A 16,445-nucleotide genomic window follows, 5' to 3' on the forward strand; every position below is an offset into this window, starting at 1 on the left:
GCCGCGCCGCCTGCCCGCGCCTGCCGGCGCCGGGAGGCTGCCCGAGGGGCTGGCGCTAGCGGCAGGGCTCGGGGGCAGGAGGGGCGCGCCGGGCACCGTGCCCGCTCCCCGGCGGAGCGGGTCTGCCTGCGCCTCCGTGCCCAGCTGTGTTCTGCTGCGCGTATGAGAGCTCCTCGCTTGCTCTTCGGTCCGCAGATCTCCTCTGTGGAGACGGTGGGAGAGGAAACCGGTTGAGTTTCACGGGTTCCTGTTTTTGCTTTTGTATGTGTCGCTGTAAGTTAACGTAGTGCAAAAAGCATCGGAGGTCAGATGACAAGAGACCGAGCACTTCCAGTCTGTTTGGCCTGCAAGGAAAGTTTCCCTCTCGTTTCACTGGCAGATGAAAGATGATCCCTGTCACTATCTTTGACCCGTGGAGAGTTTAGTATATGCACTGAATTTAAATAAAATACACATGCTTTTTGATGTGTTTAAGGCTGTAATTAAAAATTTCTTCTATTTCATATTATTAACAAAAATACATAATGTAATTTATCAATACAAAGCGCTTCAACATATTAATATACTGGATGTATATTTTGAAGATTAACATATATCCAGTATCTCAGTCATGATCTACATCTGGATTTCTCTCCTATCTTAGGAAACATCTCTACAGCAATACTCTCTTGCAATATATGTATTTTTTGATTTTTAAAAGCTTTAATATGGAAAAGACCACTATAGTTGCCATGGAAGTTCTTCTGTGTAAATTGTTAGTTAATCTGCTTGTGTGGTGACTTTTATTATTATTTTTTTAATTGTAGCAATATCTTTCCAGTTTTACATGAAACGTGCATAAAGATCAGATAAATAGTTGGGCTGGAAGTTGTGGCGACTGATAAGAAGTGGAGTATAGGAGGGAGTAGTCTTGTTTGTAAAAGTATGTTAATTGTTTTTTTCAAAGATCATTGCTAAAATAGTACCAATTGGACAGTTTGTGCCAATTTCCTTTCAGGAGTATTAGTAGAGGATCGTGGCCTGAGCTTGCACAATTAGACAGTGTTCATGAACAGGTTTATGCATGAGTAGACTTTAGTGATGGCGAGTAGTCTTCACTTGGTTGAGTAAAGATGCGCAGGTGTCCAGGACTACTTCAGGGCGAGCTCTCATCCTCTGTGTGGCTGATGAAGTAATTCACCCTTTTTGGGTATGCTGTTAGAAAACTTTGGCGTGTGAAAAGTACATAAACTACTTTCTGGCAATTCCCCTCTGTATAATTTCATCTTGTGGGAAGTAGGCCAGAGTTTACCACTCTTTATGAATGGCATGCAAAATTATCCTACATTTACAGTGGGGTTAAGATACATTACCTTCTCCTAGTAACTGTTTATCCCATAGCAACTTGCTTCTGTGCCAAAATCTTTGGGTTGAGTGCTGACTGGGACAAACACTAATGTTCTGTATCTAGCTCACTTAAGAGATTTGGTATATGTAGCCATAAGACTGATTTGTGGTTTGACTTAGGGCTGATTTCCCCCTTCCCCCAAATTGTGGTGAGGTGTCAGAGGAGAAATTTAATGGAAAGACTCTGGAAAAGTTCATATAGAAGGTGAAAAAAACCTTAATTTCATAGAATAATTCAGAGATACAGTGTTGCAGTCCAAATTAAAAAAAAGAAAAAGCCTTTTTGTTGAGACAGGCCCCTCAAAGGAAGCATTTTTTTTTTTCTGGATAGAGGAGTGTGCAATAAGGCAAGTTCTTATTTATTTCTAGTGTTATAAACCTTTAGATTCTTTTTTTTTTTTCCTTCAATATCAACAGCTGGTAACGTTGACAACAAAACAGCCCTCTTCTCCCAGACAAGTCTGGGAGACATGGTTTACACAATCTCAGATTTTTTGTTTCTTTTAAAGTAAAGTAAAGTTAAAAGAACAATCATCCAAAATTCAGTTGGGCATTGCTAGACTGCCAATAATTGATGCAAGGAATATTGTATGTTGGTTGTCCTAGTATTGAGTACTAGTCTACTTGTCCTTGGGTACTTAGAGCATCAACTATTTTCAGAAGCTTTGAAATGAAAAATGCATCTCTTCCACTGTTCTGGACACTAATTCAGTAGATTTGTGTTGCAAATGACTTTTGCATTTCACTCCTTTTTGCCAATGATGCTTGTCTGAACAGCTCATACTAAACTATTTTTTTTCTTTTTTCTCACTGCTTGTAGGAAGGGTGTTAAAATACCCTTTTTTTAATGTATATGCTTCTCTGGTGGTTTCTATTTCTCTATTAGATACAATAAATCTCATAAGGAAGACTACTGTAAGAATGACTTTTATTTCTTAAGATCTTATTCAAAGATCTGCAACTTTAATTTTGATATAATTCAGTTTTTTAATGTAAACTCCTATGTGAGCATGTTACTAACGTAAGCTAGTATACTGTAAATTATGTTTAACTACTACTGTCCACAGAGCAGTTCAACTAGGTGTGACTCTCTCCTGTACTGTTTTTAGTTCAGCTGCTTCCATTTGAGGTTATAGCAAGATTTCATTAGTATAATTAAAACAGTTCTTTTAGTTTGTTTACAGTTTACCACTATTGTTACTTCAAGCACTAGCAAAGGCAGAAAAATGGGCAGTTTTTTTTTTTTTTTTTTTTGTCTGATCATTAATTGGGTTTAAGGTATGAAGCAAATACAGCACTTCATATTACAAAATTGCTGTGCGGGTTCTACAATTTAGTGTGTTTTTTTTGAGTATGTTGTTTTTGAAAACAACTTTCTTTCTCTTCCTTCCTCTTCCCCTTACTTGTTGACTGAAGAGTAATTGAGCTTCCTAAGATGTACTGGGACTGGTTTGATGTCTTCAGACCTAGCTGGAGTGTTTTGGGAAAGAAACTAAGGCTGGCACTTTCTAGTTTTGTAAAATGTGCCTAATACACTTATAGGTGCTGACAGTATCACTACACCTTCAGAGAAAAAATTGGTTATGTATACCACTTGTGAGACCCCTTTCTTTTCTAATACCGTTTAATTAAGCAAAGCTCTGATTTTGTAGTAACTATTGTCAGAGACTGTGAAAGAAAATGACTGAGGCTGTAGGACTCAAGTGCTCCTTCTTTCCTTTTTTTTTAAGGAATGTACTTTATCTGACCCTTTGTGGGTGTGGCTTATTTACCAGACATGCAACCATGCATATGAGGTAAATTCATTTATTTAGATTAGGGGATTTTGTATGCCATTATTTGATCTGGTATTTTGGGTGTAATTGTAACTCCGCTTTCTTGTAATTGGGAGTAGAGGGGCCTCAAAATGAAAAGTATCTTGTAATATTAAGGAGGAAGTAAATATGCCCATTATTTTGAGAAACAAATTTTGTTTTTCTTTCCAATTTACAAAGGCTTGGTAAACAGTTGATTATATGAAGATTTGAGGAATGAGCCGGATAGATTTAGCTTTCCAATTTAATTCCTCCATAAATTCTAGTAAAAATAAGGGGACCAGTGGCATACGCTACAGTATTTTCCTACTTTCTTCATGACCATATACAAGTGTTTCTTCTCAACATTATGAAATGCTAGTTTTTTTTCCCCATCTTTGGGTACAAGTTTTATTCTGTTGCTTCTACAAGGTGCCCCAGAAGAAAAGCATTACAAAAGATGGGATAAATAAACAGACTTCTTTTTCCCCCTCTTTTTGTTCAGCCTCAAGATCCATGTTGCTTAATGTTCTCAGGCACTTAATAAAACATCTAGTGCTTTCATCTTCAGTTATAGGTATATGATAGACTTTTCACATTTACATTGTTGTTTTATTTACTTCAGCTATTTCTGCTAAGCAACTGAATTCCAGTGCCGGAGAATGCTGGAGAGCCACATCCTCTGTGGGCATTATGCCACTTTGTGGCCAGATACTTCAAAGAGTCAACAAGCTGCTCATCTTCCTTTCTTTTCTTCGCAGAATAAATACGCTGGTTTTTCCACCTAACTACCTAAACAAAGTCAAAGTATAATATGGAATCTGTGTATCAAAAGTATATTTTGTGTGTCTTATCAGTCAAGCTATTGGATGGGCTTCCCCCCACCCCCCCAAGTCTTTTATATATGTATGTTTTATGTAAATTTTTACTAACTTTGTTCAAGCAGAGAATTCTTTTCTCAGGGTTAAGTGTTGATGCCTCAGACTGAAGTTAGTTTATTGTGACTGAAGTAGGTTTAAAATGATTTTAAGCAACTAATTTTTACCTGGCTTTTAGGAATAGCTTATCTGCTGTGCAAACTCGATTGAGTTTGGAATACAGGAAGTGGGCTGGAAATGAAGTGCATCCCCTGGGACTTTAACAACACTTGCCTCGTTTTCTACCACTTACCTCTTTTTAGTATTGAGAGTAACTGATTAATATATGACTCAGGTAATTAAAATTCATTTTTTGGGGTGTCAGTTAATTGTGTTTCTGCTATAAAAAATGCCTATGTGACCAGCTGAAGCAAATCTGTAGTAATATTGAACCCTCACATCTTCAAGCAAGTCCAGTGACTGCTTTGAACAGGCCAAGTGCTCTAAACATGCTCCTGGAGAGCACACCTTAAATTCTTAGGTTTGGGCATCCTAAATTAGGTATTTGGTCTTTTATCTCTCCATGTTTCAGGTATCTCATTTATAGAAAGATGATTACATAGCCCCTTAAAGGAGTGTTGTGAAAATAAGTACAAGTGAAAGGTGCTATGATTTTATCACTTTATTGCCACAGAGTCCTCTTCTGTTGCTTTCCTCCTTCTAGGAGGAAATTAGTAAATTTTGTATGTATTAACATGGTTTGCAGTAATGAAAGCCATGAGTGCCATACTGAATAGTAAAGATGTGCTGTTTCTTTGCTTGTTTTGTTTTTCTTAACCAAAAGATAGGATTTTGGATTATGTTCCAGCAGTTTTACTGGGCTCATTATAAAACAGTAGAGATCTTGAGAAAATATAATAAATATGTGCAGAGAGGTAAATGTGAAGTTCCGGATTTCCTCTTTCTTTGTCATGCGCTTTCTGTTTTGTATTGGTACAGATGGTAAGAGTCTGTTCCCCATCCAGACTTAAATCTCTTTCTTTCAAAAGCAGTCCCCTAAGATTTAGAAAGTATCCTGTTACTTCAGAAAAATACAGTAACAGTTTGCATTTAAATTGCAGGCATATCAAGCTGGTGGTCAAAGATGTGTTCCTAGAAAGTGCAACAGTTAATGTTTTGACAGATTTGGAAGTATTTGCCCATAGTAATAAATGTAAGAGGGAGGGATGCATGCAGTAGCCTAAGCTGCACACTTAAATTGTGCCTACTGGTACAGTATATATGGCATGGAAGATGAAGAGGCAGGAGCAGGATCATCAGGGCTGTTAGCAGGAAGAGATGGTGTGTTTTCAGGATGGATACTAGCTACTGAAAAGCCAGTGTTTCTGTTGACAGTCCTACTCCTGCCTCTCCGTACTCCATGCCCGAAACGCACAAGGGCTTTATAAATAGTGGGTACTACTTAAGTCTCTGCATAGATCACCCTTCTGTTACGCTAGTTCGTATGGGCAAAATTGCTTCATAATCTGTTTAAAACACCTGCTTCCTCTATGAAACAAAGAGCCCACTCCCAGTGCAAGTGTTACAGCTGCCTGTTTCTGAACAGTTACACTTTCACTGTTGCCATCCTCTTCCTCAGGTCACTTGATCAAGCCAACCAAGGGCAAAGGGTGTCTGTTAGTGGGGCAGCATGTTAGATGATCAGCTGTGAGACTCCAAAATGATGGATTTAGAAATGATGACTGTGCGAGATTCCTGTGTTTATTTACATGCCAGTGGCAAATGTATTCCAGAAAACTTTCAAGGATATCCAGTTTATGCTTGGGATAGTGATAACAAAAAATGATGAACATGGTCTGTACTTAAGTAAATGTCAGGATCCCATGACTTTGATTTGTCTTGCCAGTCTTCCTTAGAGCTATAACAGTATGTAATATTCTGTCTCAGTATCAAGTAACATTGGAGGATAATTTCTTAGGAAAAGGCTGCAAGTAGCTTTCTTAGAAGATTAAACAGAGATGTTCTTTAACATAACGGGCAGTCCCCATCAATTTGCAACGCTTCTGCAGTGGTCTTGATCACAAAAGAAAAATTCTTTTCTCTTGTATGACCACAAAACCTTCCCCTCCCCACCCCCCTTAAACAAACTTTATGCTGAAATGTGTTGACTTCAGTTTCCCCAGTCCCTCTGTCATTCACAAATTGAAGGATCTTATAGATGGTCTGCACATCTACTTCATAATACAAGATGGCATGTGGGTTTTTTTTATTAGGGTATTGTGAAAGGCTTAAAACAAATTGCACTACAATTATGTAATTGAGTTTGCCATTGTAATGTCCCTTCTGAAACAAGGGCGGCTTTCTAAAAATATCCATGCGTGATGCTTGTTATTCCTGTTTATAGGGGAGCTTCTTTATCATTACTACTGGAAGCAATGTCTGGAGTTTTTTTTTATTATTATTTATTTACTGCTTTCATATTCTTTCATCTCCATTCTACTCCTTCTTATCAGAAGAGGTGGTGAAGAAATTGCTAATGCTTTTCCTTGAGACTGTGCCCATGTTTTAGTTCAAAGCACAGACTCTTGATTCAGAATATTGAATTTACCCAAATGTAAGTGAGATATGAATGCATTTAGAGCAGGTTTTTGAACTTCCCCAGTCACATTTTATTTCCAAGTTAAATACTAAGAGAATAGGATGGATATTACAGAAAAAAAAAATTGATAAATTGTTTTTTCTTGCTAACACTTTTAAAATACCAATTATTCCAAAGATGTTATACTGCTCAAAAAGCAAAGCTTTATCAGTGGTATTTAGTTTTACATTCTTCAATTCTTAATGGAGAGCATCAGAAACTTCATAAAGAAAAGGAGATAAAACTACTTATTTTTTGAGGGTTGAATGCTAACATTGATTTGCAAGACAGGTTGCCAGGAGTTGGAAGGTGTACTTAAAAAAAAAAAGAAAAAAAAAAAGCTTATCTTCCTGGAAGAAAGCTTGGCAGATAATGTCCAAGGGACAAGACTTCGGATGAAACTAATACAAGTAAAATGGTGCTGTATAATTACAAATGTTACTGATCAGAACTACTCCCTGTTAATCACACTTAATTAATATAACCCAATTACAAGATGATTTATGGGTGGTTTGAATAAGTGTGAAAGATCAGAAGGACTGGTTTTGTGCTCTCTGTATAGCAGATATATGCAGTCACTTTTTATAAGATGATTCAAATATGTCTTAAAGCAAGAGAACTAATAGACTCACTGGATAAAGAGGTTAAGGAAATTTTCCATAGCTCCTAAAGACTGCATGGAAGTGTACACTTCAGCCTTGCCTTCCATTGGTGCAGCGGCTCTGTGCTGCTGGCCAGAGCAGACGGTAAAGGCCTGCACTGCACTGAAAGGTAGCACTTGAACAAATGACACATAGACCTGCTTTAAGTATTGATTCCTTAATATAATCTCATGCTAATATGTTTTTCCTCCCTGTCTGAATTTTGCTCTGTGCTCAAATATAGTTAAATACTCCAAGGAATTTGCTTTGAAATGGTGTAACTGAAGTATCAGATTGAGGCCATGAAAGGAGCCACCTGGACTCTGCGCTATGTAGAGTGTGATGAGGGGCTTTTTCTGTAAAGGCCTGATCAGCTTCCCCCTCTTAATATGGGAAAGCCTGAGGGTATTCTCCTTACTCTGCTTGCCTATGGTCGCATGTAGCCTCTCCCTAAGCAGATGGATTTATTTGAAGAACTGTAGGGCTGCTACCTCTCAGGTGACTTGGTGATACTTTTTTGGTATGTGTTTAAGACAACTGGTTGAACATCTTTTTTCTGAATGAAGTGGTGGCTTAAGGAAGTTCACAAATGATGATTAAAAGCTCTGTAACAAGTTTAACTACCTCTCAACTTTTAGGTATCTGTGCATATCCAGTATAGAGTCTGAGCCTTCTGATTCTGAGCAGTTAAGTTAATTAGCAATTAAAAACAGGTTTCAGAATTGGTATCCTGGGCTAGGACTCTTTTCTTTGTTGGTATAAGGAGCTGCTTTCTGTTCTCCCTCATTACCTGTTAAAATGAGGAGAAAACTTCTTATATAAACATCCTGAAACAACATGAATTGTGGGGCTGGTTTACAAAATTCAGTGGTAAACCTGAATTGAACAAAAATAACCTTTAGGGAGTTGTTCATCTCACTGGCAGAAATAGCACTATCTTTTTTTGTTTTCAAATGGACTGTGTTTGGCATTCTGTGTGTAAGAAATAAGAGGTATAAAATACATGAGTTATTGGAGGCTAAGCTATAATACTGAGATGATGGATGTTTAGTTAACCAGTTAAATAGAATAATTTTCTTGAAATAAACTAATGCTTCTCTGAAAGGAATGTTCTATAGAACAAATCTCTAATATGCGAATATGAAGCATGCAGTTTGTCTTGTGCTACCTGTTTGTATGCCAAAATGCTTAGATTAATACAGTTTAGTTTTTACTCTTATGTTCAGTTGCCTTTTGACTCAGTACTATAGTGTAATTGTATGTGTTACATTTGTTGGCTCATATGTTGTATAGGGTATTCAGATTACTAAATTTGGAGAGCATAGGATTTTTTTTTTTTTTAAGGAGGCTGTTAGGTATTGTTTAATGTGCTACATACTCAGTTTTCTCTAAACTATACTGTCCTTATTACTCATTTTGGTTTTTTGCCTTCAGTTCTATAGGTGCTGATACAAAAACAGCTTAGCAATGGATCAAAGAAAAAATGATAGTTTTGTCCCAAGTATCACGCAATTGGAAGACTTCCTGACAGAACATGACTCGAATGTAGTTTGGCTGTTAGTAGGTAAGGTGAATCTGCTGTTTTGGTCAAATGTTTTTTGTGAGTGCTTTTAAACATGCTTCTCTAAATGATGTTACACCAATTTAGAATTTCTTACTAAAAGACATCAAAACAATAAAAGCTGATTTTCATTTGTTGTAGAACTGTTTAGTGATGTATGACAATGCTACTTAAGTAAATCAGAAAGAAAAAATACGGAATTGCTTCCAATACTAATCCTACTATGGCAATCAGGAAGTAAGTCAAACATGCAAAGGATGATGCTTTACAACAGCTACAAATGAGACCTCAGTGAGAACTGAGCTGGTGGTGGTTAAGTATAATACCATAACAAAGGATCACCATTTCAACACGACAGGCAGGTGCAATTACTTCGTTATAGAAATATGAACATATCTGCCATTTAATACAGCATGTGTAATTTGAATAGTGCTGTAAAGGCTTTAATGACGTAACTTCTAGACTAAATTGTGTGCCACAATAAGCCTTTAAACATAACATAGTGTACTCAATTATGGGCAATCTGTTTTTGTAAATGTTCCTGTTTTAGATATGTTGATGTTTTTATAAAATGGATGTTGTTGTTTATATTTGTGTGTAGATATTCTTATTTCCTGAATCTGTGAACAGGTGGGACAGAGAGCAAAATAATGTTTAAGTTGTATTCAGGTTCAGATGAGACTGTTAGAAGTAACTGTGAGGAACTCGGGCTTTTCCAAAAGTAGACAATACCTACTTTTCAGCTTTGATCCTGGATCTGGAGAGTGAGGGACAGCAGAGGAAAAATAAGTGGTTCTTTTTTTTGTTGTGTTTTGTTTTGTTCACTTTTGAGAAGTTAAACCATATCTGTTGGCCATTGGTACCCTGGAATTATTTTTCAGTAGACCAAATTGAATGGGTAGGGCACAGGTGAAATACCTGAGGGTGCACTTTGAATATTATTTGTTTCACCTTTAATATCTCCTGGCAGAAAGTTTGAGTCCAAAATTGTGTGTGTAATCAGGGTGAAAGTAAGGGAAGTCACCATGCTTATAGCTGCTGATGCTGAAATGTGGAACAGACATGAAGAGAGATCTGAAAAATTTTCCCCAGAAGCTTTGAATAGAGACTTAAAGATGTTCACATCTTCCACCAAAGAATAAATGTGTTGATTTGCAGCCTGTAGAGTTTTTCTTTTCCCCCTTCTCCCTTTGTGCGCTAGATTCTTTGAGCAAACTGCTAGTATTACTACTTGGAAAGTAAGTAGCATATAAGCAATTCCATGCAACAATTATAAATTAAAATGAAAGCTTTGCTTAAGCATATTCAATTTATAACTTTGTTTCACAGGAAATCAGAGTGGATGGACCTTCAAGAAATAATCTAGTCCATCCCCTTATTATAAGGCAGACTTACCTATGTATACTTACGCAGTTCTGTGCGATGCTGATCTCTCCAGTTCTAACAGATCTCTTGGGTTTTTAAAAATGATGCAAAGAAAAGCCTGCGTAGCCTCCACTTTATTACAAGATTTGGATACAAACATATTAAATTAATGTTTATTAACTGACCCAATTTTAACCGAACATTTCTCCTCTGCTTTCATCTACTGACCGAGGGCATCCTGTTATAAGAACAAAAAAAGATGCCAACTAGTGGTCTTCTCCAGAAATAGCTAAATATTGGTCCCAGTAGAAGAGATGATGAGTTCAAGAAATGAACATGTTCTTAAAAGTTTTGTTGCCTAATTCCAAAATAACTTTTTAAAATAGTGTGCAGTAAAATTCTCCAGCAGATTGCAGCTGTGTAAGATTTACCTTGCAAAATCTGTACTCTATTTAGATTACAGATGTAAATAATGACTTATTTTAAGAAAGCTGCATACTCTTTAAATGTGCAACAGGATTTGTAGCAAACTAATGTTTTGTATTTAAATCTAATTTTAAAGCTTGTTATGATAATTGGTTTAAAACTGCATCTTATCCTGTAACTCATGCATTTCAGCAGTTTCAGTTCTTGTTGTAATGATTCTGTAGGTGATCTTTATTACCTGAACTGTTTGTGCAGCATCCCTTTGCAGTAAAGGCTAATTTCAGTTGGTGTTGACTTATTCAACAGCTGCAAAATTGAATATCATAACTACAACAATGCTTCAATTCACAGAAAGAGTTATCTACAACATGCTGGCAGAAGACATTTTTGAAGACAAAAATGTAATTTCTGTGATGAGCCTTTTTAACTCTGTTAATTATATTCCTTAATTTTAGTGGGTCTGTCATTTAGTAGTGGAGACTAAATTTGGTGAGGGGAAAGAAAAGGGTGCAGTTTGGGGCAGAAGTGAGACTAGTGGTAGAGGCAGGGGATTAGGGCCACAGTGCCTGGAAACTGCACTAGTTTGTTGCTGCTGTTTTTCTTTCTTTATTTTTTATTTTTTTTCCTTTCCCTGAGTATGTCACTTTAAGAGGATACCTTCTTAACTTTAGGTATCTAGAACTTAAGTGTCTAGTTGAACTTTAATCTCAAATTTAGTTTGACTGTGGTTAGACCCTTTGAGTGTGAGTCATTCCACCTTTCTCGCTTCATTGATGGAGGAGCAGCTTAGTCATCTAAAAACTGGGTGAGGTCCTTGGAGTATGCCTTCACTGAATGCCAACACCAGTTTCTTTCCTGGAGTTTAGCCTTAACCCTCCCTCCCTTGCACCCGAGTAATCACCCTCACAAAACTTTGCCCTAAGATTTGATTTGATTACATGTCATGCAGCTTACTTGCCTGGGTGTATGAGTTGCTTTCATTTTAGCCAGAGTGGATTCATTTTCCAGTACAAAAAAAGACAAAGTCATACAAGTCATCTTTTCTTTTGCTTCTACCTTCTCCTTCTTGTCTTTCAACACAGCACATGTTACAAAGCAGTGGAGCGTGCCACAGACAAAGGTGTAAAAGCTTTAAGGTTCATTTATTTTGTTCTTGACTACCCCAGTTCAAGTATTTAAACCCAAGTACCAGTCACCTGAACTATCTGCAGAGTGAAGGTGTTGTACCCATGTTTTTCTGTACTTCAGTTTTCCCATTTAAGGTTTTTAAATATAAAGTATATATAAATTCAAAGCATTTGTTAGTATAATGAACAGAGTTATGCTGAATACAAAAATGGCTTTATTTCCTACTTTGTTTTATATTAAATAGATTTATTTGTAATTATCAAGAAAGTGAATTTGAACTAGTCCATTCCCTGGCAATCCCATTCCTTTTGGGTTTGTCCTTCTGGAAGCTTTGAGAACCCTTATAGTTAGAAATAGGTTATTAGATCTTAATCAACTAACGTAAAAATTACTTTGGAGATTAGCAGACCTAATTTTTTTTCTTTTTTTCCCAACAAGTTCCATGCTCAAACTGTTGACAATGTAATATATTTCTGCTAACCCAAGGGCTGATACTTTTTTTTTTTTCCTCTCAGGGTAATGCAGCATAGGATATTGTTTCAGATGTGATAGTAAACTTTCCTGAGCTGAGATATGACAGGCTAGAAATTTAAGTTACAGGTTGTGGTTTGGAGAGTGTTGGCAAAGAAATGTAGTATGACTTCTGTGGGTCCTTTTTCGTATTTTAACATAAATGATTATGAATGGGATAACCCATGTTGTAATTTGATCTATGAAATTTAACTTCTTGGAAGGTAAGAGATGACAATTAAATGTGTGGAGCCTTTTGGAGGCCCTCTGTAGGTCACTTGAATTGGGGAGTGGAAGAACAGTGAAGAACCTATACTTTTCTGAATTTCCCATTTCCTCTTCCTCCACTCTTCTTGCACTCTCTCTCCCAAAACACCTGTTAAAATCTCATCAATTTTAGATTTTTTTGGAGAATAGGAAGAACATTGTTGTGCATTGTAGCCTTGATAGGTAAGGCTTTTATCTAGGTCAGTATACCTTTTAAAATATTTTAATTCATTTTAATCTTTCAACAGCAACAATATTGTCTTGTGGATGGATTATCTACCTAACTTACTATAATTCCCGGAACATTGGACTTATTTTAACATTGGTTCTTAACAGATTATATAAGCATGGCTACATCCATATTGGTAAGTTATGATTAATGTAATGCAAGTGTGTGTATCTGCTGTTTTTCATCATGAAACCTTAATTTGCTAAAAGCTCTAGGTAAAATCAAAGTGTTCCTTTATTTTAGTAATTTATCAGCATGGATTTAATATAAAAAGAAAAAATTTGATATCCTGCTTTTGGGGATAATTCTTAGTGTAGGTAGAAACCTCCCAACCCCAACCTTCTTCTACTGTCAAAAATTTTTTATTCAATTTCTGAATATTCTATAGTAAAATTCACTTACAGGTTTTATTCAAAATCAGGTGTACGTTTTTTTCCTGTTTAGTCTGTATACATTATGTATATACAATGTGTGTGTTTTCCTTTATCTCTTTTTCAAAGCCCTCCTATAATAATGATCAGTCTTTTAAAAGGGAAGTCTGACCTGAGCTCCCAATGGGATCTGCCTGAGCCGCTTTCGAACCTGCGCAGTAATTTGGTGTTGGGGCGCGCGGCTTCCCACTCCCCCACACCTGTGGAGCTGGCTGTACTCGATCAGAAGCGTGGGTAGCGACTGCTGGTCTGGGCTCAAAGGAGCACAGTGCCGTCTCAAGCCTTGATTCCTTGCTATGGCAGTGTCCTTGCTTTCCAAATAAGCTGTCAGAACAGCTAATCATGGTAATCCTTACTGGGACTGTAATATGTAGAATTTATACTGAGTAGAACACTTGCATCAAAATCCATTAACTCTTTTTTTTTTTTTTTTAATTTTAAAGCATTTTTGAATAAAACAGGTCAGTACAAATCATTTGGGCACTCGCCCACATTACAAAAATATCTGATGCTGAGTCACAGAGGGCTATATCCCACAACCTTGCTCTGATTGTACTTTTAGTTTTCTGTCACTTATTCTTTCATGCCTTCATCTCTCTGCTTCCCAGAATGACTTTTTTTAAGTTTTGAACTTTTGCAACTATTACTCATAAGTGCAGTAGAAACTTAAGCACTCCCCCCCACACACACACAAAAGAGAGAGCTCCATTAATTTACTTATGCCTTCAAAATTTAAGAACTGTAATCCAAACTATCTTCAAATCCAGCTTTTTTTGAACAGTAATATAGCTGAAATACTTACTGGCTCCTACACTTGATCTGTAGGCTTTTATTAAAATTTTTGTCTGTGAAATTGCTATTAAGTAAACATAGCTGGAGATAGCTGGCCAAATATATGGTGTTCCTTATAAACTTAACTAGTAAGAAAAACATAACATTATTTAAATCCCATGGTTTACAGTTTGGCTTCAATCGATTAATGTTGATTGTGCTTTAACAAATCATGTTTTACTTAATTTTTTTGTGAGGGAAGTGAAAAGCATTAGGGAAAATACGGGTTATTGCATTACATGCTGGTCTTCTCATACATATTGATTCCTTCCTGCTGTAAACACAGCTTGTCAAAATAATTGGACTGCTGATTTGATAGCCATTTAAAAATTTGAAAAATTCATTAGTTGGGAATCTTTATTTTTCTGATTACTCTCTACACATTCAATAGCTTGACTTTATAAATGTTCAAAATAGCTTTCCAAAGTCTTCTCACAGACTTGACAAGGCACCTGAATTTTTGAGTGACTAGTCTCTCTGGTTGTATTCTTGGATGATGCCAAACCTGGTACCTTTTAGAGTTGTGTACTTTTTTTTTTTTTTTTTTTTTTTCCTATTGGTCTTGCATGTTCTGAATCTCTGACTTCTCTTTTCCTCTGAAAGTCAGTGTTTTCAAAGGGAAAAATCAAGATATCCAGCAAAACCATTTCAGGATTATTGAATACTATATTCTACATCCAGAAAATAAACTTTAGGCTAATGACCTCTAAACACTTTCTTTTGCCATAGGTTCCTTCTCGTTCTCCGTGCTGTCTGGAAAAGTCATGGTTCGCGAAATCTATTACATCACAGAAGACATGTCTATCAGGTACAGATTTGCTATTGAGCATAATCAGTTGAAACTTTCAATATTGGGTAAGATTCTAGTTGCCCTTAATGTTTGTAAAATAAAACATTTTAGAATTTGAAGGAGAATTATTTTATATTAACACCTTTCACTCCTTCATACTCCCATTCTTAAGTTTTGAAGATCTATTTTGGCCGACTGGTTTGCATGTATTTAATGAAATGGAGAATAGTTTGTTACATGAACTACAGACTAACAAATATTTTGCAATTTTGACTCTTACCATTGAAGTTGGAAAGCCTTGAGAAGAGGATGGATATGGGGCTGTATACAGGTTCAGTTAATGCAGTAACTAGTATAATATTGCACTATGAGGCATTAATATTTTGATGTGCTTTAATACTGCTTATACAGTACTAAAACTGCAGATCTTTGCGGTGTCTAAGGCAGTATGCCATGCAGCTGCACATAGGAATGTGGACTATTAATCTTTTAACTTCTGTTTTATCTAATTTATTCAATTTAGAATCCAAGATGGATTTATCATATTTCGCTGGTGGAAGATGTACAACCCCAAGCAGAAACAGCATGGTAGGCTTCTCAAGAAGTTTTAAAAGCTTAAATTAAGATTGCAGATAATCTACAGAAAATGTTTCCTTTGCACAATTGTATGTAAGTAATTGATCTGTTATTGCGTACCTGAAGTACACTGAGCAAACTGAAGGTGTTGTTTTTTTTAACTGCTCTATGTATATTAGTGGACTAGTACAACACAGTGCAATACCTACAGAATTAATTATCAGGGCCCTTCTTGAGACAAACACCATTAACCATAACAGTAGCCATCATTAACTGTAATCCAAACATAATTGATTCTGTACTGAAGTTTTAAACTGGGACAAATTATTAGAGACTTAAGAAATATTCTGGAAACTGTTGTAGCTTTCAGGATTAACTATTGTGTTGTCAGTATTTTAGCAATGGTGTTACAGTAAGGAATATTCTTTAGTGTTTGATGACCCTGTGTCTTGGTGACACCTGTGGTCAGAGAAGTGGGGAAGTGTGGAAAAACGCCTTTGTTTTTTTCTTATCTATGGCTGGAATAGGAGGCCCATCACCTGATAAGAGAGATTAATTATATCTGCAAAAACATTGTGAGATAACATAAACAGACTGTTATATGTACTTAGACACTTATAGGATTAGAATCTAGTCTTTTAGTGACTCAAGTCCTGCCTCTTTCGGCTTTTGAAGCATCATAATTCTATTATTAATACCAAGGGGTCATGGCAGACCACAGCCAGAAATCATGGCCACTGTCTGTAGCTGAGACTAGGGAGGAGGGCACTAATGAGGGAGGTCCATAAACTTTGAAGGGGTTTCCCCCTCCCGAAGTGGTCTCTGATGACATGAAACTGTTTAAACTTGTCAGAAGGCTTGTACAGCTGCTGCTTTGTCAGCACAAACTCTGCCGTGGTAGACTGCTGCATACCTATGCTATGCAGGTATTTGAGACGCCTTGCAAAAATATTGAAGTAAGTTAGAAAAAGTTGCTCGTTTCATTTTAATGAGCCTTCTAAGGTGATAAGACATTA

General features: G+C 36.6%; 1 protein-coding gene across 11 annotated transcripts in view; it reads left to right on the forward strand.

The window, feature by feature from the left end:
• KIAA1109 (KIAA1109 ortholog) overlaps positions 1 to 16,445 on the forward strand; it is a 129,882-nt gene that overhangs the window by 1,163 nt on the left and 112,274 nt on the right. For 9 of the 11 annotated variants that reach the window (XM_026081479.1, XM_026081482.1, XM_026081488.1 and 6 more), the window contains exons 1-5: positions 66 to 261; positions 8,750 to 8,879; positions 12,821 to 12,937; positions 14,793 to 14,871; positions 15,377 to 15,441. In XM_026081479.1, the coding sequence (XP_025937264.1) occupies positions 8,783 to 8,879; positions 12,821 to 12,937; positions 14,793 to 14,871; positions 15,377 to 15,441 (358 nt within the window). In that variant the 5' untranslated portion in view covers positions 66 to 261; positions 8,750 to 8,782. Of the gene's footprint in view, positions 1 to 65; positions 262 to 4,229; positions 4,392 to 8,749; positions 8,880 to 12,820; positions 12,938 to 14,792; positions 14,872 to 15,376; positions 15,442 to 16,445 lie in introns of those variants that run through there. The other 2 variants (XM_026081480.1, XM_026081481.1) reach the window with 2 other exon arrangements.

Source organism: Apteryx rowi, unplaced genomic scaffold (assembly GCF_003343035.1).
Source record: "Apteryx rowi isolate R43461 unplaced genomic scaffold, aptRow1 scaffold_55, whole genome shotgun sequence".
NCBI lineage: Eukaryota > Metazoa > Chordata > Aves > Apterygiformes > Apterygidae > Apteryx > Apteryx rowi.